Source organism: Triplophysa dalaica, chromosome 21 (genome assembly GCF_015846415.1).
Source record: "Triplophysa dalaica isolate WHDGS20190420 chromosome 21, ASM1584641v1, whole genome shotgun sequence".
Taxonomy (NCBI): domain Eukaryota; kingdom Metazoa; phylum Chordata; class Actinopteri; order Cypriniformes; family Nemacheilidae; genus Triplophysa; species Triplophysa dalaica.
In genome coordinates, this window is record NC_079562.1 from 4,323,205 (window position 1) to 4,349,981 (window position 26,777).

Here is a 26,777-nt window from a genome sequence, read left to right on the forward strand (position 1 = left end):
ACAGACAATATAACAGATGGACAAATAGCCAGACAACTCATTACATAATGCTCAGTATAAAACTAAGTAAGAGTATATTTCTCTTTATTATAGTTATAATCTTTTTGCCAGTTGTCCTTCTCACATGCATATGGTAAGGAAATTTGGTAATTCGTCTTTCTACATTCTCTTTCTTTATACAATAAAGATTTATCTCCATGTAATGGTTTATGATGTAATGTTGAGTATGATTAGATAAAGCTTTATCTTAGGCTCACCCACATGGTGAATGTTTGCAAATTTTCTCTAGAGGACTTTGAAATAAGGCTTGAAATTCTCTTTTTTTGTTCATATTTATATCAATCATTGGCAGAATGTTGATTATATAATGTGCAATTTAAAGAACAACACAAAAAAATGTATTATATATATATATATAATTTATTCACCCTCATGTCCTTCAAATCTGGGGAACGCAAAATATTTACATTTACTGATAAATAGAAGCGACTGGAAAAACATGGGGACAACAAAATGCATACGTACATTAAAAACTGGTCTCGTATACCACGGCACAGTATACAAAGCTAAGTTTTCTTTTCGATAGAAAGAGTTAAAAAGAAACAGAATTCAGTAGTACTTATCGGTCAGGTGTTGGCGGTTGTGTTTTCAGCTGATTCTTAAAGATGGTAACAGAAACTGATGATCTTTTAGAAGCGGGCAGATGCTCCAAGAGCCTGGACTAGGACTTTTGCTTGACATGCTCTCAGTGGTTTTGTGTCCCTACAATGGAAGTCAATTGGGGCCAGAGTCGTTTGGTAATCAAAGTTCTTCCAAATATCTTCTTTTGTGTTGTGTAGTAGAAACAAAGTCAAACAGGTTTGAAAAGACATGAGGGTGAGTAAATTGTGAAATAATTGTTATATATGTTCGTTATTAAAAAAATTCTGATCCCTGCTGAAGAAAACGATAGCCTACAAAATGGTTTTCATTACAAATACCATTTTGAAACCATTACAAAATGTCAATGTGTTTTGGATCTTATTCCAGTCGGATTAAATGCTGTTGGCATTGTTTGCCAGGTCCTATCAATAGAGGTTGATAATCGACATCTCTCCGCGTTGAATGTTGCGCCATTGCAGTGTTTTGTTTTTCTATTATAATAAGTAAATAAAACTATGGTAGGTCAGTCTTGCTGTTTTAAAAACTGCAATAGCATTACGCAGAGTCCTTCAGGAAAAGCCTGTGGTTTATTCACTTTCCATTTCTCCATATATCAAACAAAACAAGTAATGGTATCAAAACAATAATAGCAGAGGAGTAAGATCCTCCCAAGATGGCGGCGCCAAAACATGCACCATAGGGCGTGCATCAGCTTCAGATTCTCTATAGAGACCCACAAAGACCATTAGTTTCCATTAAACCAAATCCAATATCCATAATAGTCTTAACATCCATTAGAATTTCCATTAGAGATTATTTTAAAGACTAATTCTCTCACAATATATTTATTATACTTTAGAATGCCTCAAAAAAGTCATAATCTATAGCTATATCGCTGGCGGATCTAGGGGTTGAAATCTTAAAGACTCTCGGAGTCTTTGTAGCCTACACCTGATATTTGCTTTGGTCGATCGGATCACAAGTGGAGGACGTTAACACAGATGTTAACGGGGTGTGAAACGTTTTGAGCTTCTCGACTTCCTACCACTTCCAGAAGTCGAAAACACATTCGACCGAATAGAATGCTGCCAGTAAGAAAAATGTGCGCTCGCGGTGCTTTGTTATGCCTCCAGTGTCCAAGCACAAAAATGCGTAAACCAATGGACAAGGGACATTTTTAGTCATAGGAATAAACTTTTTTTAAGTGTACATTTACATTTATACTTGGCAGACGCTTTTATCCATAGCGATTTACATTGCATTAACCTAAACATTTATACTTAGGTATATGCAATCACCTGTGTTCGAACCCACAACCTTGCGCTGTTAACGCAATACTCTTACCACCGAGCTACAGGAAAACTGTAATGCACCGCAACAGCCAAGTGACCTTTCCCAAATGACAGTCTGGAAACCACATTCTGTGAGAGCTGGAGTCGAAAAGCGGAGTATAGCTAATGGATGGACCCTTACTATACATGATACATATTCATTTACATTTACATTTAGTCATTTGGCAGACGCTTTTATCCAAAGCGACTTACAGTGCACTTGCAGGGACAATCCCCCTGGAGCAACATGGAGTAAAGTGTCTTGCTCAAGGACACACTGGTGGTGGCTGCTGGGATCGAACCAGCAACCTTTGATTTACCAGTTTCGTGGTTTAACCCACTAGACCACCATCTCCATATTCCCTATGAGCTATTACAGAAACAATTTATTTAAGTGTTATTTTTGGCATCTCTGTCTCTACCACTTTTCAAAATAAAGTTACGCCACTGAATTTTGGTGTCATAGAAGTTTGCTAATCAGAATACAAGATAACATGATGGGTCGATACCAACCATTATTACATTTTTTCTGGCAGGGCCAGTGAAAATGGCAGAGGAAGTGAAAATTGACACTTGAAATAAAAATAAACTGAAATAAAAGTGACACTTAAAACCCTTTAGTATTTGGTCATAGCAAAAGTGTGTTAATAAGTTAATAAAACTTTTGTGTTGTGTTGCTACTCACCTATACTCATCTCTGTTTAACATTAATAAACCTGCATCATTCCCAGTCTTTCCCAACCCAGTCCTACATGGCAGCCCTGACAGAATGTTTAAGATCTCTCCCACTCAGTGTTGGGTAAGTTACTCTCAAAAAGTAATTCATTTTAGTTACTAATTACATCTTCAATAGTGTAATTAGATTACTGTTAAGATTACTCTCTCCAAAAAGTATTTAATTACTCATTAATAATTACTTTCTATATCCTACATAAACCTTGACTAATTAAGTGATTCAAGGATAGACATGAAACGGCTTATTTAATTCATTCAAATAAATAATATAAAACTACATAAGTAGTATTATAAACGGACCAAAGTATTACAAATGTGAGAATTATAAATTGAAGCACAGATTTTAAAGTTATACTTTGAATTTGTATGTCAATTCCACTAATGCACATTTTCCACAAAGTTTTTGGTTTAATAACTTAAAAAGTAACTGTAATTTAATTACAGTAAAAACAAGAGTAATCCATTACTTTACTTTTCAAGGGGAAAGTAATTAAATTACAGTAACCAATTACTTAGTGACTAGTTACACCCAACACTGCTCCCACTATGAAACACATGATTGTTGGGAAACACTTGTTCAGTAGCCCCAGCAGCAATTGAAAATGAGAACGAATTGCGCACTGCCCCCCTAATATTGCCCCTTCCTTTAAAAAAACCAAAACTCGCCACTATCAACCACAAACATCTTTACAACTCATACTTCCCCACTAAACCAGGGCCTGTAGCGCGCGCTCCCACGCACCTGACGCAGTTTCCACTGTGACCTCACATCCTGTGCGTCACTTCCTGCGCACGCTGAGCCAGATCTGGGCAGTCTGGTACACACACACATTCATCTGCCGTCAACAGAGCATACGATTCTTTGTCCGCGATTATAACGGTTCCAGCATGACCCGAAGGTGATCCTCGGTACCGGTGGTTCTGGGTAAGTGTGCTTTTGGTCGTTAATATAAACGCGCACTCGCACGTGTCACACACAAGCACACACACTGATCGCTTCATTCATGTGTCAGTATGAAGTCATGGCTGCCTGTATTTGTCTAGTCTCATGTGTCATAGACCACTTTAAGGGTTTTTAGGTATATACACATTTGAGATGTTATATATTTATGTGGATATAATCGTATTGTTAACGTGGAAATAGGCTATATGATTTAGTGATCTGTATGTTGTCGTTTAACGTTAGTTAGCTAATAAAGCTGATGTGTAGTGGCGAATGTGTACATTAACTTGGTAATATTATTCGCATATATGGTGTTTTCTTTAGGTTGTAAGGGGTTGTAGTAAAGATTTATTGATTTGCATTACTAATTTTATTGATCTATTGTTGTTAAAAAAAAGTAGGATTTATCTGCATCTGAGTTGGTGAATAAAAGTCTATTTTCAGCGCTGTTGTGAATGTGTCACTGTTAAATTGTCTGCTATCCACCTGTCGTTTATTAGGTTTTGTTTTGTGTTTTTTTCTCTCAATTTGAAGCATTGCAGACGTTTGTTTTGACCTGTTAGAACTGGTTTTGAGCTTTATTGTGTAATTTCTATACTAAGATCATGATGTTGACCGAAAAACCCATTGATTGTCTTGAGCTGCACTATTAATGTTTCTGTGTAGCTGATACAGTATTTTGCATCTGTGCTTCAATCCTTCTAAGATGTGAAGGGATAGTTCACCCAAAAATGAAAGTTCTGTCATTATTTACTCGCTCTCTTGTTGTTCCAGACTTGTGTAAATTTCTTTGTTTTGCTCAACACAAAGGAAGATATTTGTAAGAATGTCTGTGACCAAACAGATCTCATCCCCCATTTACTGCCATAGTAGAGAAAATAAATACTATGGGAGTCAATGGGGTTGAGATCTGTTCGGCTACTGACATTCTTACAAATATCTTCCTTTTGTACATTGGCTTTTGTGTCACAAATTTTCCTACATTTTGTCCCCAAACCTTTGTTTTTTTATAATTATTGACTAACTTAAGTCATTAACACTGTCCTTTTTTGTATATGTAGGATGCTTTGTATATAAGGCTTAAGGTTTTCCACTTCTTTTTCTGTCTTTATAAAAAAATCTAACGTAACTTTGGATAATGTCATGTAGGCTAACGTGAGACCAGTTTTATTGCACTTATGCTATGTTGTCCTTGTGTTGAAGTAATTGCTTCCAACGCTTTGGATAAAAGCATCTGGCAAATGACTAAATGTAAATGTTTTGTATGCAAAATACAGTTTGAGGTCAGGAAGGAATATTATTCATTTACATTTAGTCATTTAGCAGACGCTTTTATCCAAAGCGACTTACAAATGAGGATAACAAGACAAGCAATTGGAACAACAAAAGGAAAACAAAAAGCATAAGCGCAATGAAACTGGTCTTATTCTTTTTTTTAAGAGTAGAAAAGAGATTCAGCTGGTTCAGCTGGTTAGTGTGCGCAAAGGTTATTTTAATGTGGAATAGAAGACAAGTCATAATTTACTTGGAAAAGAAAATGTCTTTGTCTGAAAAGTGAGGTCAAGTGCAGGGCTCATTTATTAAAAACCTCCCGGTTGAGCATAAATATTATGTTTAATTGACTGAAGAGCACTTGACTTTTCAAAAATCCTTTGAAAAGAGATTAACTATTAGTTTAAAACTGACATTTTAGAGCAATGAAGAAAGTGTCAGGAAACTTACCCACTGAAGTTGTGTTATTTCTGATGTGTGTAGTTCTATTAAAAACAAATCTCTGAATTAGTTAAATGCATTTTGGCGTATTTATCCAATAGTCCACTGTGATGCTTTTTTCTTTATAACATAAAGCTTTCACATGACAGTGTATAAAGTTATCTTTCTTTTTTGTAACGATGCAATAAACATAATAACCAAAAATCTGAATGTCTTTTGCATTAAGCTAAACATCTTCTAAATCTTTTTAGCTTCTGACCTTGACCCCTGGATGGTCATGTTGGTACGTAACCTCCATCCACTTGCTTTCATATCTTGGTGACATGAGCAAACTGGATTGTCATATTGTGAAGAACTTTGAGGTGATGCCGAGATTACTCATGGAATGATTTCGGTACACAACCCTCTAAGACATCGGCGTATGACAGAAAGTCTGCCAGTGTTGAATCAGAGCCGTGGTGTGACATATCATGACATGGTGCAAGTCTCTTAAGCAGCTCTCCAACTGTTTACTCTCAGAATCCTCGAAGGCAGCAGAACGGGTGAGACCTTTCTGTCAATGTGCGGTTTTAGCTACAAGACCCGAAAAAACCCTGTCTGTGGGAGGTGTGATGAATGAGTTAGATCGAAAGAATAACATATGTAGAATTTGGTACACAATTGTGAACCGTTGACCACAGATTTACAGCCAAAAGATTCAAAGTCAAAAATCTGACACAAAACGAAGTTATTGGACAACATACGTTTTTAACTTCAGGAAAACAGTTTGCCACCAGTATAAATGACTACTAGCATGTTTCAGTACTTAATATGTGCATTAATATACATTTTTGTTTTGTGCGACTTTATGGTTCTTTTACAATTCTGTGGTGCTTTTTGTTTCAGTGTATATTTAGCTCTAGTATATTTTGATCTTATTTCTGCGTAGGAGTAATAATTGTACTGGAATGTATAAATGTGTGAAAACATTCTTGTGAGTACTGTCGATATTAAAAAATAAAGTGAATTTGGTTTTTGTATTCAGCGATTACATTGTGTAATATTAAACTTTGGAGCTTTTTCTTTTCTAACATTTAATCCTTATGCAGTTTAGATCTACTGTAGTTAAACCTTGCATTTACTTTTTGATAAAGGTTGTTTACCACACCTAGAATCATAAAGAAACAATATTTATGAAGGGTAATATACTCTAGGCAACAGTACTTTGAAACAACAACATTATAAAAAATCGTTATATAAAAATCTTTCAAAGCCCCACAGTTTTTACTTCCCTAACAGCATTGACAATGAGAGATGTTAATCCAAAGCCATGTGGCCTGACTCGGGTCCCGTTTTCTGTTTGATGTTTTTCTTTTTTTGTTTCTGCCCACCACCGACCACTCTGTGAACCAGTTTTTTTCTCGACTGGTAGACTTCAGTTCTCCTGAAGAGTGAGTCCTCAAAATCTTTCACATCTCTGATCTTTTATTCCGTCCTCACTTGCTGAACGGATCGATGCCTTTCTCTTCAGCTGTTAAGTGGGGTTGGATGATAAAGGACATCCTGATATCTTTTGTCAAGCTTGCTTGAGAATCTGAGGTTTTGCTTGCATAGCTTTCTGGATGGATTTATCAAGTAACTATAACTGGACCGTTGCTATAGCAGGAGTTTTTGCAGGTATGCAATGGTGGTGTTGTCTGATTGAAAAAAAAAACATGCTATTAGTTTTACTCTTGCTTTGAGTAAACTTTACATGTGAATAATATAATGTGAAACTGCCATGATCTGTTGGAACCTGACCATTACTCAACTGTTTAAACAGAATAACAAGAGTATCATGTGTTGTGTTCTGTGAGAACATTTCCTATGATCAGAGTCTTTGAGATTTAAGCTGTTTCACTTTCTCTGTCCCTCTTTGTTCTTACTTTCTTCACCAAGGCTATTGACTGTAATCAGATCAGAACTTTCTGTGCTTTCTTTAAATCAATTTGAAATAAAAAAAACACCTTTTTTGGGTCTTGAATTTGTCTGTGAATTAGTAAGCAGTTCAGCAACTTTGTGCTGTTGTGTGGCATTTTATATTCTCTCACCGCTTCGCAAAACATTTCAGAGCATGGATTCAGTAAGTTCACATGAGGACATAATTATATATACATTTTTGTATTATATATAAGACTAAAGATAATAATAAATATATTTATTTAAAAGACTAACATTTATTGTTATCGTATTACTGAAAGAAATGAGAAGAGCAAGATTCCTACTTTACAAAAGCTCACCCATGCATGGTTCAACGCAGTGTGCTTTTTTCAGGATATTGTGTGATGATCTTACGAAATCAATGCTACGTAAGTGTTTAGCTAGTCACCTTGTTTTGTAGCAGTGTCAGCCTTCATAACTAAAAATTAAACAAACGTTTGATTTCTTAAGCCGGATTTGGTCTCATTGTGGAAACAATGTAAGCTTTATACGTTGTTTTTGTACAATGTTTATTGTTTGTCTTTATCTTTTCTGTACTGCTCATTTTTATCTTTATGGTGGCGAAGGAAATCATGCAATGTGACGCCTTGTGACACATTAACCCGGTGGTTAACTACACATTTGGGCATCTAATAATTAAACTCGCTCCTTATCTGTTGAAATACACAGTGGATCTGCTCTGTCATTGTTCTGGATTGTCCTCCTGTCATTAGGTTTGAAATATATTTGAACTTGGACAGACACTGTGATACTGGAGTCTGAACGTGTAGGTCATGACCACAGAGTCATGTTATCCAAAAGAGGAAGAGTTCGAGACTTGAGTAAGGTCGAAGTGCCTTGTGACCTACCGCAGTGGGAAACAAAACCTCTTGTTCTGACCGGCTACGATTATGGAAAAAAAAGCACTTTAGACATAAAACAAGACAGCAGATTAACTTTCTCCTTGAAGGGGTTCCACACATTTTGTGCAGTCCGTCGCTGGGTTGTTGGGCATTGTGATTCTGTCTTTGTGTGAGCTTGCCGCACAAGGGGTTTGGGGCATCGGTTTCACTTCTAGTAAGCAAGACAGACCGTGTCTGATGACTTGTTTTTCTTGCAAAACTGCCTGTAAATGGAGCTACCTGCAGAGTACTGACTCAGCGTGCTTCTCAGAAAACTTCACCGATCGATCAGCTGGATGTAAGACAGCTGAATAAGCCACGCATCTACTATGAGCTCTTACCCAACAGGCCTTGTGAAATCTAGCTGTCGGCCTCTTTTACACGATGCATTTGCAAACTTCGATTCATGCATTTTATAACCCGTCAAGTGCACCCTGAAACGTTGTTCGGATGAAGTGTAGAGGACCAGTCGGTGCCAATACCTGAGACTCAGGCTGGCACTGTAACAACTCTGAGGATTTGTGTAAATACCACGTCGGATGTTACCCTTGCGAGATGCGATAAAAAGGTCCTGAAGACTTTGTGCTGAGCAGTTTTCATGTTCTAAATAGCAGCCCCAATTTATTCCTTAATGTACGAAGCTCGCTTTTCACGATTTAAAATTGTTATTGTCTTTGTTCAGATGTTTAAATCTGGTAAGATGTTTTGGGGACCGCCGAAACATTTGATTATGAAGACAATAAATCATTGCCAGTGTTTTTTCCACATCTTATCTGAGAGAACTGCTGAATTCTGCTGTTAGACGACCGTAGGCTTTGTGATTCATTGGCTTTAATAAAGATGTTCTCTTTCGTTTCCCTTTAGGAGTCCAGGTCTGCACGGTGAAAACAAACAAGAGAGAGGCCACTTTTTAAGTGAAGGGATTGCCCAGGGCCACAGCACCCAGGATCTGAAGGTATGAGAATACAACAGCATGAGCCTTCACTATTTTGACCTTATAACATATCCTAAACTTAGGAACTTGTGAGCCCCATGCATATTTACATGAGACGCATTGTCACAGGTCGGGTAAATAGGCCCGTCAGGTTTATGATTGCAATGCTTCCTTGAATTCATTGTGCAGTCTGCGCAAGAGGAAGTAGAAAGCTCAGCGTGTTGCACCCGCAATATTCAATATAAACTGCAGCCGAGAGCGAATGTGGCCACAGCGGCTGCTTTGGCCGGAGAAAATGGTAGGAAGGGATCGGCCCTGAGTTCGGTTTTCCCTTTCCGTGGTGTGTTGTACGGGTGCAGGGGGAAGATAAGATCAGGGCCTGTTGCGGGAGCAGAGCATGGACGCTGACACCCCTCTGAATAACATACACATTCCTCACTTTCCCTGCTTTGTGCCATGCATGACGTACAGGCACAATGCTAGTTTGTTTGTCATGTTCCTTAATCTGTTTGTTGGCTACTTATGTATGACCTCAAACGCGAGGTTAATGAATATTTATTACTTGGATCATTTGATACGCTTGCAAGTATAAAGTAACAGTCACATTTATGTACGTGGCCTATACTTTTGTCATTTGTATGTGTGTTCCTTTGAACCCATGGCATTTGTGCTGCTAGTGCAGTGCTCTACAAATTGAGCTAAACATTAATGGGTCTTTTATGCTACGAGTTGAGAATTTATGCTTTTTGAGCATGATGCCAATACGGTCTACGTAGGGAGCTCACTATGTGTTAAAGTTTAAACCGATATATGGCAGTGAAGGGAGTGAACCGTCCTTACAGATCTGCGCTGCCTTGGTATTGTTATGGCCATTTGATAACATGCAAGGAGCATTCCCTTTCATGTAAGGACAGGCTGAAAGATTGGCTCTGGGACTGTCCGATAGTGGGTATGCAATGACGTCACTTACCCACGTTGACAAGCATGGAGACGCCCCCTTGACTGCCAGGACACGTTCCCTTGAGTGGTAAAACACGCAGCAAAATGGCTGCCTTCAATAGGAGAATTAAAAAAGCAGGTGGACTCGACGGTGATCCTTACAACTTGCAAAGGAACCAGGTGTCCTTGGACACACATATGTTGCGCGGAATTGCGTTTCCTGATTTTTCCCAGGCGTTTTGCCGAGTGCCACTCAAGGGAGTGTGTTTAGGCGTGTTAACGTTGGGGATGCGCGATATTCTATTGTTTGTGAAATACCGGTAGAAATTCTCCCCACGATAGGAATTAGTCTTTCCGCGATATAAGCGATAAATGATGTGATATAAATGAAATATCTATTTTAAACAAGATATCTCACACCATTAGTATGTAATGAATTACGTTGAGTAAATAATTCACTAATTCAATATGGGTTAATTATAAGGCAAAACCAAGCGGTCTTAAAAACCAGCTTCTTTTCTTTTATGTGAAATGTAATGAAATATCTGTTACGTTTAATTCGGGGTGAAACAAACTGTTATGGATAAACTTCACACGATACACTCTCGCAAAAGGATTAAACGGTGAAGGATAATAACCTGTCTACAGGGGTTTACCTAAATTAGGTTACCAGAATGCTAATGGTTTAGACTTCGTTCGTCTGGTGGTTTGATTTGTGGATAGTGGATTGGCCAGTGTGTCTAATTCTTATGAGAGGTGAAATGAGTCAAACTACGATCGTCCAGCCGTTTGCACCTTCCTCTGCACACATCTTAGGTTACACACACTGTACATTCCTGTCACTCTTTAAGACAACTGCAGCTCTGAATTGCATTGACTCATGAAATATTAAGCCATTAATCTCCCTCATACGCAAACTTGTGAACATCAATAGGTCAGAATTAAGAGTCGACAACTGGCAAAAGTAAGTCAAAATGTCCTTTTGCCTATACAATTTTGTTTTCGATTCATTTCAAACTTCTGCGCTAGGTTTCTCTTTCTCTGATACCTACTTATAGAAACATACGAGTTCTCTGAATAACGCACTGGTTTGACAGCTGTTGTCAGTGTTTTTATACGTGGGAAAAAGTTGATCAGAATTTTGCGCTCAGCGTGGTACTCGGCTGTAGCGTTCCTGATCTTGACCGGCAGTTCCTCTGAAGGTGTTTATGAGTCTGTGTCATCTCAGCTCAATGATATAACAGCTGTTGTTGAGCCTCTCGTACAACTTTTACTGTACAACAAACATACACACACTCAGCATGTGATCTCTATGTGTCTACAGGAGAGCAGCAGTTATTTGGGCCGCACTAAAATTCAGGATGGAGAAGGAAGACATGAAAATTATCAACGTGGGCTTGGAGGATGAGATGGTATGTATTTGATCAAAGTTTTTGATCGCTCTCTCTTTATCTTTTGTTTTCTTTTTATCACAGTGGCAGCTTACATTGTAGTTTGGTCCTTGTTTTTGCAAGTGCTTTAGGTCAACTTAAATGAAATCCTATGTGTAGTTTGTTTTATTTAATTTGTTTGTTTTAAGGTTTGTTGATTCCTTTGTTTTTCTCCGTTCATTTATTTCTTCTCTCTCTAGGAGCTGCATGGATATCGGCTGTGCCGATGGAAGTTGGCTCTGGTGGGTTTCGGTGGTCTCTGCACGGGAGGTTTTCTTTTTCTTCTGCTCTATTGGATGCCTGAATGGTGTGTGAAGGCCACCTGCTCACGCACCACTGTCAGGGAGGCAGACGTCGCCCTCTTACAAAGCACTGTATGTATTAAGACTGAATTTAGTTTTTTGCATTTAGCATTGTTCGAGATATCTTTCTCTGTGTTCATCAGAACAAAGATTTTAATACACATTTTGAACAACTCGAAGGTGATGACTGAATTTCATTTTTGGGTGAGGTATCACTTCAAGGCGAACATATTTTTGATAAGGGTTTCATTTTGATATCACTGTGGCTTTAAAAATTAATTATGTAATGCTTCAAAATGATTAATTTCACATGAATGCGAGACATCCTCTCCCACTTGACTCTCGGTTGCTCTTGCGGTCAGTGAATGACTCATCCCATAAATGCTTATCAAAATGTTTTAATACTTGTCAAACCACACTCTTTAATTTTCTCCTGGCCTTACTGCGAACATTTTAATGTAAATTTGTTGCATTTGAAGTCATAATAATTATTTTGGTCTTGAATTTCTATATTTGTTTTGAGTTACGATGACTAATTTTGTTTTGCTTGTTTGAAATTTCTCTTTGTGTGTGTCTGGATGTAATCTGTTGTGTGTTTCTGTTTCTCGTAGGATGAGTTTAAGCGCTGGTTCCGAGCGAAGGTTCGGATAATGTTGGCCCCCGGGAAGAACCCTTATGACAACATGGCCTCTCAGACCATCTCCCCCCAGGCCAACGATGGCAATCACGCCCACAGTCAATCTGACTCCGCCGCTGAGAAAATCACCAGGATTGCAGAGAACCAGCATGTGCAGGTGTCACACCTGAAGCAACTAAATCTGTCCCAGAATTTCTAACAGTAGTTACCCTTCAAATAAACACAGAGCAAGTTACAAACGTCCTTATTTGACATATTCAATAAATACATATTTTATTCTTTTTTTCCCTCCAAAGATACGTTATTTTACCCTCCACAGCACTAAATACTTTTGGAACGATGGCATCCAGAACTTTGAAGTATTGAAGTAAGAAAACATATGAGTGGCATAAGTGGTACCTGACACCAAGTACTTGTGGGATTATGGGTAGTTTATTTAATTTTCTTGTCTGTATTGACTTGTAGGGGACTAGAAGATCTGGATATGACCTGCTCATCCGTTCACTCACAGCACAGCGGCGGGCAAAGCAAAGACCAGCAGGAGTACAGGTAAAACCTTCAATTTGCTTTCATAACCTGAAACATGAAATTGTATTATCTAGGCAAAACAATAAAAATGGACCCGGTGCATGTACAACAGAGTTTTTGGCCGGTTAACAGCATAAACCTCACGTCTCTTTTGTGTCTCTCTCGTTGAAGGAGATTTTTCTTCGGAGCGAATGAAATAGATGTGAAAGTGCCTTCTCTTTTCAAGCTGCTAGTTAAGGAGGTACGCTCGACTCGGTTTCTCTATTTAAGTGTGTGAACTGATAACGATACAGAACGTGAATGAAAGGATGACGCAGCACTGCTGACTGCGCTCTTTTGCTTTCTCAGGGAGTTGAAATGAAGCAACAGATATTGATCTGTCTTTCTTTTCCTCAGGTCCTCAATCCTTTCTACATCTTCCAGCTCTTCAGCGTTATCCTGTGGTGTACGGATGAATATTATTACTACGCAATGGCCATAGTCGTCATGTCGTTTATATCAATAGCTACCTCTCTCTACACTATTAAGAAGGTAAATCACCATGAAGACAACATGAACACTTGAAAGCGTTTAGTTACGTAATGTGACATGTTTGAGTTTGGGATGGGCTGTTATACGATGCTATCGTCCATCGCCGATGGCTGATAGAAATGACAATGTTGAGCCGGCATGGTGATTCCAACAAATTAGGGGTGCACTTTACACTTATTCAAGATCCTTTAACTTTTAAACTTTTCTGGACTAAAGTTTATTTAAAAAACAGATTATAGATGTTCCCCCAGAGCCCAATAGCCACAAGTCTTACAGGTCTAAAGACAGAAAGCATTCAGACAGCAATCGGCATCAAACAAAATGCTTTTGCTACTATAATTTACACATTCATAAATATCTGCATAGTATTTCAGCAATGTTTTGCTAATAACAGTAGGGAATGATCATGACAGAAAACCGCCAGAGGTAATTATTCATATCGGCCGATACCGATATAGCCGATAATTCATCCCTACAACAAATGTTTTACTTTCGTCACGTACTGCTCGCTGCTCTGTGTGGGCTGCAAAACGCGTTGTAAAGAATAGAAACAAAGCTAATGGGCATAAAACCTCACACTGTACAGATCAGACTAGCCTGACTTTATAACTGTGGAGCTCGCGCTGTATAAAGAGGACCTAAGTTTGCGCAGACCCATCTGAATTTATAATTATATGAAGAAGACACTTGATCAGCGCAATTTGCGTTGTATAAAGAAGACGCACCTCACTTTAGAACTCATTTGTTGAGTATAACTTCAGAATAAGTATACAATCTAGCCTCACTTTATAACTGTGAAGCTCGTGCTGTACAGATGACACCAGAATTGATATCTTGCCATCTTGTGCCGTATAAAGAAGATGTGTCTCTGCATTACTTTATAACGCCGCAGGGCGATGTCACTGTAGCCATCATCCGATGCCATTTTGGTAGACATCGGCCAACCCTAGTTTGAGTGAAACTGTACAATACAAAAAACACCCACAATGCCCTGTTTTTGTCTAAAATTTGCTTAAATAATGTGTTTAAGGAAGAATAATGAATATTGATTTTTAAATCTTTCGAAATGTTTTTTCTTTTGAAAGTCCATTGAATAAAGAGTGCTGAAGAATCTTGCACAATACGACCAGATACATTTATTAAAAAAATATATATATTTCATTTTGTCTCTAAATGTACCTTTATACTGACCTCAGAGCAGTTTCATTACACCACTTAATGAATTCAAGGTTAAAGCTTTGATACTGATATAAGTAGGCTTTTTATCAGTTAGAAGTGTGTGTTCTTCAAATTCTTGAAAATGTTTATTTATTAAGCTGATGTTTGTTTTCTTTCATAGCAATATGTAATGCTACACGACATGGTGGCGACACACAGCACTGTTCGAGTTACCATCTGCAGGGGCGACAACGGTACGATCTGGTTAAGATTGATTGCTTTTCCTCACTCTTAAATGATCCTAGAGTAACTCCTTCAGGGTACTTGGCGCAGTGGCCGGAGTCACGATGAGTCAGCATCCTGTGCAAGGGAGCGTGGGTAATAAGTGATGTGCTGAGACAGAAAGTCATTCTGTTATTTAACTTTTGTTTTCTTTCCACCCTCCTCCTTTCTGTGCCCTGTTCTATTTGTATGTGGCATACAGAAACCGAGGAAGCCCTGTCCACGGATCTGGTCCCTGGTGATGTCATTGTTATCCCCAGCAACGGGACCATCATGCCCTGTGACGCAGTGCTCATCTGTGGAACGTGCATAGTCAATGAGAGCATGCTGACAGGTATGTGGTCACAGCCAACTATGAAGTCTTGGGTTTAATTTACCCTGATATGATGGAAATTTTGCAAGTAGACAGATTTGTATTGGAGAAATAAAACAAAGAAGTAAATTATATTGTAAATTATAAGTAAATTGTTTTGTTTATTTCATTTCAAGAAACAAAACTAAATTAAACTAAGATTTATTTAAATTATATATATTATACTTTTTTATATTCTTAAAAATATTTTTCTATATTTGATTATTTTATCTTTATGATATTTCATTCCCTTTATTTTCCTTTTAGTTCATGATTTGTTTTAATACATTTTTCTGTTTACATTTTTTTATTATATTATAAAAAATCTCATCTCATTATACCATTTAACGTTTTCCAGCAATAGCATGTTCCCGTTAGTAAAATCTTAATTACTTTCCTGTTTTTATTTCTGTTTTTCCTGTTCTTGTATGATGAATAATTTTGTATTCAAAGATCAATGATTTCTGTTCGCTCTCATCCTGTTTTAGGTGAGAGTGTTCCGGTCACGAAGACGGACCTTCCGAACCCTCAGGTGGACAAGAGGAGCGGAGAGGGAGATGTCATCTACAGCACAGAGAGTCAGAAGAGGCACACGCTATTCTGTGGCACAAATGTCATTCAGACCCGCTACTACACAGGAGAGATGGTCAAAGCCGTGGTGGTCAGAACCGGTATGAGCCAGAACGTATTTGGTTATTGCTTGTGTATTATGATGCAGTTAACACAATGGTACAGTTTATGATGCAATTGTGTGTAGGTGTGCAAGCAGCAATGTGGTATCAGTGTACTTGTAGTCAGCTGACAAGCTTTTTGGAATGGAGGCTGTGTGTTCGTGTTTGCACATTTCAGCTCATCCGTGCTTTATTTTCAGGTTTCAGCACTGCTAAAGGGCAGCTCATTCGTTCGATCCTGTACCCCAAACCCACTGACTTTAAGCTGTACAGAGATGCCTACATGTTCTTGCTTTGCCTGGTGGGCGTGGCCAGCATTGTCTTTCTCTATTCATTGGTCATGAAAGTCCTCAACCAGGTTATGATCTACCCTTTAAAGAAACTGTTGCACTTTGTTTTTAGCAAAAGTTGAATGAAGACATTTGTCCTGGCAGGAACCGGTGAAGCAAATCATTGTGAAGTCCCTGGACATCATTACCATCACAGTGCCTCCTGCCCTCCCGGCAGCCATGACAGCTGGTATTGTCTACGCCCAACGCCGCCTCAGGAAAGTGGGGATATTCTCCATCAGTCCACAGAGAATCAACATCTGTGGCCAGCTCAACCTGGTGTGCTTCGACAAGGTACATTGTGGAGGAGTTTGTGTTGAAGTTTTATTGACATTTTATGATGCGTTTAAATAGCACCTTGGTTTATTTACCATAGAAGCATCAAAAATGCGCTGGCATGCTTTTTATGCATACATATCATCACTTTCTACAGAAAATAGGCAATATTTTCTCCCTCACTGCCACCATTCACACTATACAATGAAACGCACGTTATTTTTGTGTTCTGAGAAGTGTTTGGAACACCACAAGGATGTGAAAATCTGACTTAATTTGTGAATTATTTTAGGGCTTTTAAATTGATTTCATTATTCATCATCATATCAGACAGGAACTCTTACAGAAGACGGTTTGGACATGTGGGGAATTCAACGAGTTGAAGACGGCAGGTACGATAAATAAATGTATACATATATAGCAAAAGTGGATGCTGTCTTGGTGACCAAAGAGTCTCTCTGCCTTAGATTCCACCTTTCAGAAGAAAAAGCTGATGAAAAAAGCTTATTGACGACAAAGTTTGTATCCTGCATGGCCACCTGTCACTCCCTCACAAAGATCGAGGGTCAGCTCTCTGGAGATCCACTCGACCTCAAGATGTTCGAGGCCACAGGCTGGGTCAGTGTCTCAGTGTTTTTATGTTCTCAGACCATTTTCACAACAAATAATGCGGGGTGTTAACTGTACCCTTGGAGGTAAAAAAATTGTAGTTTAATGCTCCCGCTGTTTGTTTGACTATGTGTATGTGTGTGTAATATAGATCCTCGTTGAAGCCACAGAAGAAGAGACGGCTCAACACGATCGCATTGAACTCACCTATGTCAAACCGCCCAATCAGCTTCTTCCTCCACCGGTCATATCACCTGAACAGGACATGGTGAGTGACAACCTCCTTCCTGTCCAACGAAATCCTTTCTTGACCATTCATAGTTGTAATCTAAAGTGTTTTTTGATTTTGAAAGAATGTTCTGTTTATGTTTTTTGGATTTCAGGAGCTGTCCGAACTGTATGAGCTCTCGGTAAGAACAAGTTTTTATTGGATTTGTTTTTATAGTAGACACGTTTGAGATCTTTACATGTGTTGTTTCTTTTCCTGCAGGCGTCGTACATGATCGGTATTGTGCGCCAGTTCTCCTTCTCCTCCGCCCTGCAGAGAATGAGCGTGGTAGTCCGTCAGATTGGAGAAAGGCGTATGGATGCTTACATGAAAGGAGCGCCGGAGGTCGTGGCGAGCCTGTGCAAAAAAGAGACATGTTAGTGTTTCATCCATCCAATGTTAATATTTCTTCTTTTTTACATTTAATATTGGATAGAACTTGCGTAACGTTTACATCTGTTTTTATTTACCAACAATGCATCACAGTACCTGAGGATTTTGCTGAGGTTCTGGAGGACTACACCAAACAAGGTTTTAGGGTCATCGCCCTAGCACACAGACGTCTAGAGGCCAAACTCACATTTCACAAAGTGCAGAACGTCAACAGGTATACTGTTTTTAAAATTTTGTTTATTTAGTTCATCTTATTTACAAGTTTTAGTTAGATTTAACTGTTATAATTGTGTTTTCTGTAATAATGTATTGATTTATTACTCAATAGGGATCAAATAGAAAAGAATATGGATTTCCTGGGCTTGATCATCATGCAAAACAAGCTGAAAACTGAGACTCCTGGGGTGCTGGAGGATCTGCGGCGTGCAAACATACGCACAGTTATGGTCACAGGTAAAGCAATAAAAAATCTTATCTCATGTCTAAAACTCGTTGAATGAATTAGTCCTCATTAGAATGGAAATATTCCCCATGTTGTTTATAGACAGATGAGAGTTCAGAGAGATTAATCCAGACCAGCCGCAGGCAGACGGGAGTCTGGGAGCTTTGAAGCTTAATTCATTAGGTATTTCAGGAATCCGGTCTAATAAAGATTCCCGCCAAGTGCTGCAAAGTTTAGATGAGGATGAATGCAGCATTGTCAGATTGAGTTTGTACATGACTCGCTCTTACAATAAGTATAACTGGGTCAATGCCACCAGTATTACCATCATTTTAGCATTATTATTATGTATCTTAATCTCTCCCTCTCTTTGTGGCAGGTGACAACATGCTGACGGCCATTTCTGTGGCACGAGACTGTGGCATGATTCAGCCACAAGACCGAGTCATTATTGCCGAGGCTCTGCCTCCTAAAGATGGACAGGCTGCCAAGATCACCTGGCATTATGCCGATAAACCCAGCAAACACTCTAATAAACCAACGAAACTAGAGGTCAGTATGTCCTCTAGTGGCCAAACCATGTTACTGCAGCATAGTTCATAACATCTATTATGAATGTGGATGTTTGTTGCGGTTTCTTACCATGCAATTGAATAATTAACACTGTAATAAAGTGGGAATAACTAGACTCGTATAGTGTAAGTGTGATTGATTTAGTGGCTGGGCGATCATTGTAATGTTTGTTATTCTTGTGGTCACAGGAGATGGAGATCATAATGGAAGACGGACACTGTGTGGATGAGCGGAGACCTCAGGAACATTATCACTTTGCCATGGGTGGAAAATCTTTCGCTGTCATTACCGAGCATTTCCAAGACCTGATGCAGAAGGTCTGAAGAAAACACACACACCCTTGATTATATGCTGGTGTTACACTGTTTTAATTATTTTGGTGTTTTTCCATTTGTGGGTGTAGCTGGTACTTCATGGAACAGTATTTGCGAGGATGGCACCGGACCAGAAGACTCAGCTTGTTGAGACGTTAGAGAGTGTAGAGTGAGTATTGAAAACACAAATGCACTTTGAGGACTTTTGTCTAGTCATATATCAAACTAGTTGAGGCCTGGGAATGGACATTTTTGTCCTGGTTCACTATGAAACATCCCGGAGGCCACCTAGCAACCACCCAGAATTCCTTAGCAACAAACACTCAGAAGTTTGAATGGTTAGAAACGCGTTCTCTTTACAAAATGTAGAAGTAGATGAAGACGCATGTAGCTGTTTAAATACCTTTGTGTATTCTTCTTTCCATCAGCTATTTTGTTGGAATGTGTGGTGATGGAGCAAATGATTGTGGGGTGAGTTTTTTGTTGTTGTTGCTATACTTATATATATTTTCCTATGTATCAGTCAGCGGTTCTGATGAGGAGTTGTTATTGTATGAAGCTCATGATGTCTATCTCTCTTCAGGCACTGAAGAGGGCTCATGCCGGGATCTCCCTGTCAGAATTGGAGGCGTCAGTGGCCTCTCCGTTCACTTCCACAACTCCCAGCATCACATGCGTCCCTAATCTTATCAGGTGTAGTATCCTCACCCATAGCTGTGTGTTTCATGTTGATGCTTCCTGGGTCAGACAGGTCTGTTAGTCTGAATGGGTGAATCTCATGAATGAATTGTTGAGTTTTGATCACATGAGATGCATTATAAAATTATATTAAGATAAAGCAAGTTGTAATAAAAAGGGTAAGATTATTTGCATTACAGAGAGCTTAAGAACGTGGGGGGGGCATTTGAAAATATTACATAAATAGTTTACACATTATAAATATTTTTGCAGTGAAAGGTTACGTATATTTTTTTTTGTGAGTTCATTTTTAAGGTCCTTCACCAATGTTCCTTTTTATACCCGTCTGTTCTCTTACAAACATGTTGTTTCTCCACAGGGAGGGCCGAGCGGCTCTCATCACCTCATTCTGTGTGTTTAAGTTTATGGCTCTCTACAGTATTATTCAATGCCTCAGTGTCGCCCTGCTGTACTCCGTAAGTTCCTCCGGATAACATCACATCAGTTTTCTACACTTTACTTGTCACCCTTTATATGTTAAAATGTTGATAACACCTTACAATAAGGTTGTATTTGTTAATATTAGTTAATGCATTAGCTAACATGTACTTACTGTGAGTAATATTGCATCGAATATATATTTTTAATTATAAGTTATATCTGTTAACATTAGTTAACGCACCAAAAATTAACATGGACAACCGTTTTGGCACTAACCAACATTAAGAAGGAATAATGTGACATTTCATTAGCCAATGTGTTGGCTAATGGAAACAAACGCAACCTATTGTAAAGTGTTAAATATTAACGGCATAGTTTTGTCATTATTTACTCATTTATCCTCATCTGCTTCCAAACTCATGGGTTGCATCATGTGACTCGGCACATGAGGATGAGTAAATGATGACACAACCTTATTTTTGAGTGTATTGTACCTCTACGGTCATTTTAACATGACTGTTACTGACCTTATATGCCCCTGTTTTGTTTATAATGCGTTTTAGATACGCAGTAACCTTGGAGATTTCCAGTTCCTGTTTATTGACATAGCCATCATCCTTCTAATTGTCTTCACTAGTAAGTTTCATATCTTTTTGTATTCATCTCCTGAACAGCTGTAATTGATCTTTGCAGCGTTTATTGCATTTGTCTGTTTCAATGCATCTTTGTAGATTTTAAAAGGTCTGCAATATAAGAAACTTGAATACTGGAATAGATTTTTGGGCAGCCTAAATATCCTCTGGTGTTGTCTGAACGGTTTGTGTAGGCCAGATTATTGAATAAGGTGTTTTCATTTTGACACATTCTGAGTAATCCATTGTTAAAGTCTAGTTTCCATTAGTTGACGGTGTAGACCACATCACATAGGCTTTAACTTCTCTTTTTTTCTTCCTAGTGAGTCTGAACCCCGCGTGGAAGGAGCTGGTCGCCCGCCGGCCGCCCTCCGGTCTCGTCTCAGGTCCTCTTCTCTTCTCAGTTCTGACCCAGATTCTGATCTGCCTGGGTTTCCAGGTTGTGGCCTTCCTCTTGATCCAAAATATGGACTGGTACTTGAAGTCAGAGTAAGTAGGACCCAGTCTGACCCCGCAGGCCATTAGTACTACAACACCTTGAGATGGCAGCACTTAATATCACTTTCAGACTTATAGCTCATTCAAATACAACTGTTTTTTAAACCTTATACCTAAATACATATCAAATGTTTTTTTTGTTTGTAATAACAGCATCTACAACTGCTCTGCACCCAGTCACACGGAGATCTCCAAAAACACCACCAATAATGAAAAGAATATCAAGAGTGATGTGAACACCACACTGTTCTTCGTCTCATCGTTTCAGTACCTCATCGTTGCCATCGTTTTCTCCAAAGGAAAACCTTTCCGCCAGCCCAGCTATAAGAACTGTAAGAGATTTATTATGATTCAATATTTCATATGATTCATTCATAGTACACTGTAGTATTTGCATATTTTTATTATATTCTTTATCATTGAGTCACAAACACTGCTATTTGCAAGTAATTTACAGTTTTTGTCTGCTGATGGTGTATCTGTCTTTTTGGTTTCTTCCAGGGCCGTTCGTCCTCTCGTGTTTACTACTCGTCTTTTTCTTATTTTTCATCATGTTCTTCCCCGTTTCTGGCATTTATCAATTTTTGGAAGTACGTTACATACCAAGCATTCTTTATTTAATCTTCTGTCAGATAAAGTGTAATATAATGATGTGTTTGCATTTTCCTCAGCTGGTGTGTGTTCCTTTGAGCTGGCGCTTGACTATTTTGTTTATTGTGCTGGGTAACGCTTTAGTGTCCTTCTTTACTGAGGTAAGTGGACCATTAATAAGGATATGTAAATATTTGTTATCAGAAGGATTGGGCAAAAAATACACTCTAAAAAATGTTGAATTATTTTTAACCCAGCATTGGGTCAAAAAGGGACGAATCCAAACATCGGGTTGTAATTTAAAGGTCCAGTATATGGAAGTTTGCGGCATCTAGTGGTGAGAGCTACAACCACGGCTCACTCCCCCCACCCTTTCGAAGCACTATGTTGGCTGATGCAGCACAAAGATGTCATCATGTTTTTGCTTCTTTACCAAAGGAGATCAATTATTTACGAAACGCTATGAAAAGCAGTTTGTCCGTTTAGGACTACTGTAGAAACAACATGGCGAATACCATACCCGTGGTGTATGTAGATAGATAAAGCTCCTTGTAAGGTAACAAATACATAAGGCCTCATTATGCAAGATCTTTCTACACATAGTTATATAAATGATGTTGCATTTCTGTCAATAGATCCTTCAAAACATTAAACACTTGAGCTTTAACATTTTTAATAATCCAAAATGCAGGTTGTTTTAACCTTGTTGGGAGAAATATTAAGATTTGTGGGTTAAACCCACAAATAAACCCAGTTGTTGGGTTTGTCCCTTTTTGACTCAACACTAAGTTGAAAAGTAACCCAGCATTTATTTAGAGTGTTGTTAAGCAAACTTGAATTGTATGTCATTTGTTTTATGCAAGAGATGCACTGATATTGAAAATATTTATTGATATATAATTATATTTATTATGTGAAATAGAGTGTTCTTATTATTATGTATATAAACATGTATTTGGGAAAGTATTATGTGAACAATGATGTGTTTTTCTATAGACTTGTGCACATCGGGACGATAATCGCAAACACTTTATTATACAGTATTATTAAGAGTGATAATATTATTATACATTTAAATGTTTCATTTATATATTATATTATGTATATTTGTAGAAAACGGATCAAGTAGCTAAATAAAAAACTAGGCCATTAAGACATAAGTTAATTTAAAAAATATCTGAAGTTACACAGAAAAATTTAGACTTTTGGCATAAGCATTATAAGATAAGTTAACATAACCTCTGTTAAGATTTTCACCAAACAAGATTTTTTTGTTATTTTTAAACTGGTGCTTCTCTAGTTCATAGATTTGGGAAAGTATTACGTGAACCATGATGTGTTTCTCTATATGATGTGACTTAAGACTTGTAAGCACCAGGAGGATAACCGCCAGCGTTTTTCGAGACATTTGTCAACGTTCTTACCGAAACAATTATCACTGACGATAAGCCGATTGAACAAATTTACTCCCTGACAGAGATGGCGCTTAATGGAAAACAGAAATGCCCCAGTACACAAGGTGGCGCTGCACGACTTTATGCTTCAGACACTAGCTTTTCACACAGAAGAAGAATTCATCTTGCTTCCTCTTCGTCAATGTGTGCTCGACAAGATCGTTTTGTGCTTGAGCACCACCAAGTCGTGTTTTACTGTAACTTCAGCAGCTCCAGGCACGTGAATAAAGCAGCAATCTCATAGGTCGGATGGTTTTTAACGTGGCGCGTCGAACAAAAAAAATCGAGCCAGAGCTATTTCTCTAAAATAACGTTTTACTCCTGCCGTTTTGCGTGTCTGTGTGCTCACTCACATTGGCGCCCTCTGTTTACTCTCAAGGCGGTTAAACGTTGACGATAAACGCACATAATTATCGCCCTGGTGTGGACAAGCCTTTAGAGCGCTTTTCCACCATCGTGCCGAAACGTTCTCCTTGCTTAATCGTTCTAATCCGTGCCGATCGACGCCAGCCGGTATGCAAATGGACAAATTTTCTTCCAAATAGATAAATATATCCATATAAATTTCGAGCCGAGCCATGTGGAACCAGGCTCACGAGGAAACATTAATGTAACTGGCTATGAATGGTTCTGCGCGATGGTGGATAAGCGCTAGTAGTTGAAGTTGATCAGTTCAGCCAGGTTCATAACAAACTGCTCTTGCTGTAACCCAATTAAAACCCTCCAGTTTACATAATGAAATGTACACGCCTACATACAACACACACGTGCACATACAACCATAAATTCTGTCTGATCCACTTAGGCTGTTTTACGGAGAATAGTTGTATCTTAACCTATTAAGCCAAGTCAAGAATTGCGCGGTGTATTCAGTTCCATTAGCCGCTCCTTCCACTCCTAAATCCCAAAGAGAAACACAAATTTCCCTTTTCCTCTTTGGGAAAATGAAGCTGCTCACCCTGATTTAGAAACGCCAGCAATCACCTTTGCACTGCTGTGTAGTGACATAGTGGCTGTTTTCTTCGCCTTATAGACCCCTTAAAAACCTGACAACTTCCCGGTGCTGACTACAGATCAGCTTCCCTCCATGGCTGCCCCTTTTCAGCCGTTCTGTTTCACCCTCAAATCAATTAAACACATAGACTGCAGCAGCCAATCAGATTAGCCAATCGGAAACCCAGTCATGTGATCAATGAACCAATAATGTTTTTTTGTCAAGAATAAGATAATTCTCTCCTCCTCTGTCCTTCTTTAACTAACACACAATCCAAAAAAATCACCTCCGTTTTGATGTATTTACTTTTGCTCCTGATGAAATGATGAAGAAAGAAACTAATGATGAAGGAAATTATTTTGCTAGTCATGTGATCCGTAGCTCTCTTCATTCTTTCCGCCCTACTGCGATATTCTTTAGACCGTCGTGCTCGACGTCATCTTATGGAAGCATGTGTTCAGCAGAGACAAGCAGGGAAGTTATGACGTCTCCCCTGCAGCCCTGACACCACAGGTTGGGAAAATCTGACACTTCTGTTCACTGTTGCCTTTTCACTTCCCAGTGTTCACGCCGCCCTCTATGCCACTCTCACTCTATGCCCTCTCTCACTTCCTCCTGTCTCCCTCTCTCACCCAACACCCTGTTTTAACTTTTGGCCTTGCATGTGTCAACATGATTTTTCTGAAGGCTCTCTAGTGCCCCCTGCGGGATTCTTCCCCCCACCCCCCCATTCTCCTGTAATGCCTCTAATGCTCCTTTTAAAGTGACAACTATTGCATACGTCTGAGAGTTATGAGTGTGTTAACACATGGGGTTTGGAATGATGGTATCGAACAGAGCAATGTAAACTTCTAACCCTCTGACTTGCAAAACTTTGCTAAAGTGTCTAAAACATTGCGTCTTGTGTGTTTATGCATCTGGTTTTGTTTAAGGAATATTGCAGGTTATTAATGTAACTGAAAATAAGTTCATTACCACAATGAATTTTTTTTTTTTGTGGTGGATATTGTCTTTAAGGTGAGGAAATTCTTAGGCATGCATGACAGGGATTTACGAATAGTTGTTTTTCACTGATGTCAAGCCAAAGTAATCCAGTTGGCTTGACATGATGTCTGTAGATATTTTACAGCTGCATTTCGTAAAGTTTCAAGTCAATTTTAAGTCAATTTCAGTTTTATGTTTCAAACAGAGAGGGAAAAAATTACGGATTTCAGCTTAACAATGTAATTGACTCGAAATGAGTCATTAAATGGTTAATAACCTGGGATATTCCTTCAAAAGGTTTCTGGGTTCAGGGCACACTGCAAAATGTTTTATTCTTACAAAGTATGTTTTATATACATCTTGGTTTGCCAGTATTGGATTTAAAAAAAATCTTAAATCAAAATACATTGCAAAATGACCTAAGATATTATGTCTTGTTTTCAAAAAAATAATGCGAGTTTGTTAAAAATAAGAAAAAGATCTGCTTTTGGGGTAAGTTTACTCAATTAAGTTGTAACTTGTTTCGAGTATAAACTTTATTTATTCTTTCCCGGCCCACGTCTTTCTTTAGATTCGGAAGGCTGAAACAAATTTTGAGTCCGTATATGCTGTACTGTTTTAAGAGGTGTTTAACAGCGCCACGTACTGCATAATAGTGGAAACACGGATTGCCGTAAAATCTTGTCTTTGCAAGGGAAGTGTTGTCTCTTAATTGACGAGATAAATTTCATTGGTGGGGAAAGAGTTAATTCTGGCTATTCTTATCTTGAAAACAAGATTTAAAATATTTGTTCATTTTGCTTCTCATGCAAATGTATATTGATTTAGGATTTTACAGATATGTACTGTATATAAATTGGAAGATGAAAATATTAAATTCAATACTAAGTACTCGTTTTTTTTGCAGTGTAACTGTTGACCATGGTTGACAATAACTCCTTTCCTCAGATTGTAAAAACATGAAAAATCTTATTTACAGTAATAGAAATGCATTTAAAATATCTATGGAGCAGAAAATTTCAGAAGGAAATGTATGGTGTATTAACCTTTAACGTGGTAAGAACTTTATTCCTATGTGGGGAAAAGGCAAGATTACTAAGTGATTTTGTCTTACCGGTTAAATGTTAACACGTATCATCTTTAAAGGGATAGTTCAACTAAAAAAGAAAATTCTTTCATCATTCACTCACAGTCTTGTTATTTTAACCTGTATGACTTTCTATCTTTAGAGAAACACAAAAAATATTTGAAGACTGTTGGTAACCAAAAACCGTCCCGATTGAGATCTATTGTATGGAGACAAAACCAATGCAGTCAGTGGGGACCAACGGTT

The 26,777-nt window shown here is 38.4% G+C and overlaps 1 protein-coding gene across 4 annotated transcripts in view; it reads left to right on the top strand.

The window, feature by feature from the left end:
* The first annotated feature begins 100 nt into the window (after positions 1-100).
* The window catches only part of atp13a3 (ATPase 13A3), a 30,432-nt gene continuing 3,755 nt past the window's right edge, over positions 101-26,777 (top strand). Inside the window, exons 1-33 of one of the 4 annotated variants that reach the window (XM_056734163.1) lie at positions 101-133; positions 9,069-9,159; positions 11,402-11,489; positions 11,708-11,881; positions 12,421-12,603; positions 12,743-12,813; positions 12,912-12,995; positions 13,146-13,215; positions 13,371-13,505; positions 14,845-14,917; positions 15,148-15,279; positions 15,786-15,968; positions 16,169-16,326; positions 16,403-16,591; positions 16,904-16,965; positions 17,041-17,191; positions 17,334-17,450; positions 17,566-17,592; positions 17,673-17,826; positions 17,937-18,057; positions 18,172-18,296; positions 18,665-18,837; positions 19,047-19,175; positions 19,262-19,341; positions 19,601-19,643; positions 19,756-19,865; positions 20,230-20,326; positions 20,855-20,927; positions 21,247-21,412; positions 21,575-21,753; positions 21,923-22,011; positions 22,093-22,173; positions 24,881-24,973. In XM_056734163.1, coding sequence (XP_056590141.1) covers positions 11,439-11,489; positions 11,708-11,881; positions 12,421-12,603; positions 12,743-12,813; positions 12,912-12,995; positions 13,146-13,215; positions 13,371-13,505; positions 14,845-14,917; positions 15,148-15,279; positions 15,786-15,968; positions 16,169-16,326; positions 16,403-16,591; positions 16,904-16,965; positions 17,041-17,191; positions 17,334-17,450; positions 17,566-17,592; positions 17,673-17,826; positions 17,937-18,057; positions 18,172-18,296; positions 18,665-18,837; positions 19,047-19,175; positions 19,262-19,341; positions 19,601-19,643; positions 19,756-19,865; positions 20,230-20,326; positions 20,855-20,927; positions 21,247-21,412; positions 21,575-21,753; positions 21,923-22,011; positions 22,093-22,173; positions 24,881-24,973 — 3,573 coding nt within the window. In that variant the 5' untranslated portion in view covers positions 101-133; positions 9,069-9,159; positions 11,402-11,438. Of the gene's footprint in view, positions 134-3,493; positions 3,634-6,770; positions 7,021-9,068; positions 9,160-11,401; positions 11,490-11,707; positions 11,882-12,420; positions 12,604-12,742; positions 12,814-12,911; positions 12,996-13,145; positions 13,216-13,370; positions 13,506-14,844; positions 14,918-15,147; positions 15,280-15,785; positions 15,969-16,168; positions 16,327-16,402; positions 16,592-16,903; positions 16,966-17,040; positions 17,192-17,333; positions 17,451-17,565; positions 17,593-17,672; positions 17,827-17,936; positions 18,058-18,171; positions 18,297-18,664; positions 18,838-19,046; positions 19,176-19,261; positions 19,342-19,600; positions 19,644-19,755; positions 19,866-20,229; positions 20,327-20,854; positions 20,928-21,246; positions 21,413-21,574; positions 21,754-21,922; positions 22,012-22,092; positions 22,174-24,880; positions 24,974-26,777 lie in introns of those variants that run through there. The other 3 variants (XM_056734162.1, XM_056734164.1, XM_056734165.1) reach the window with 3 other exon arrangements.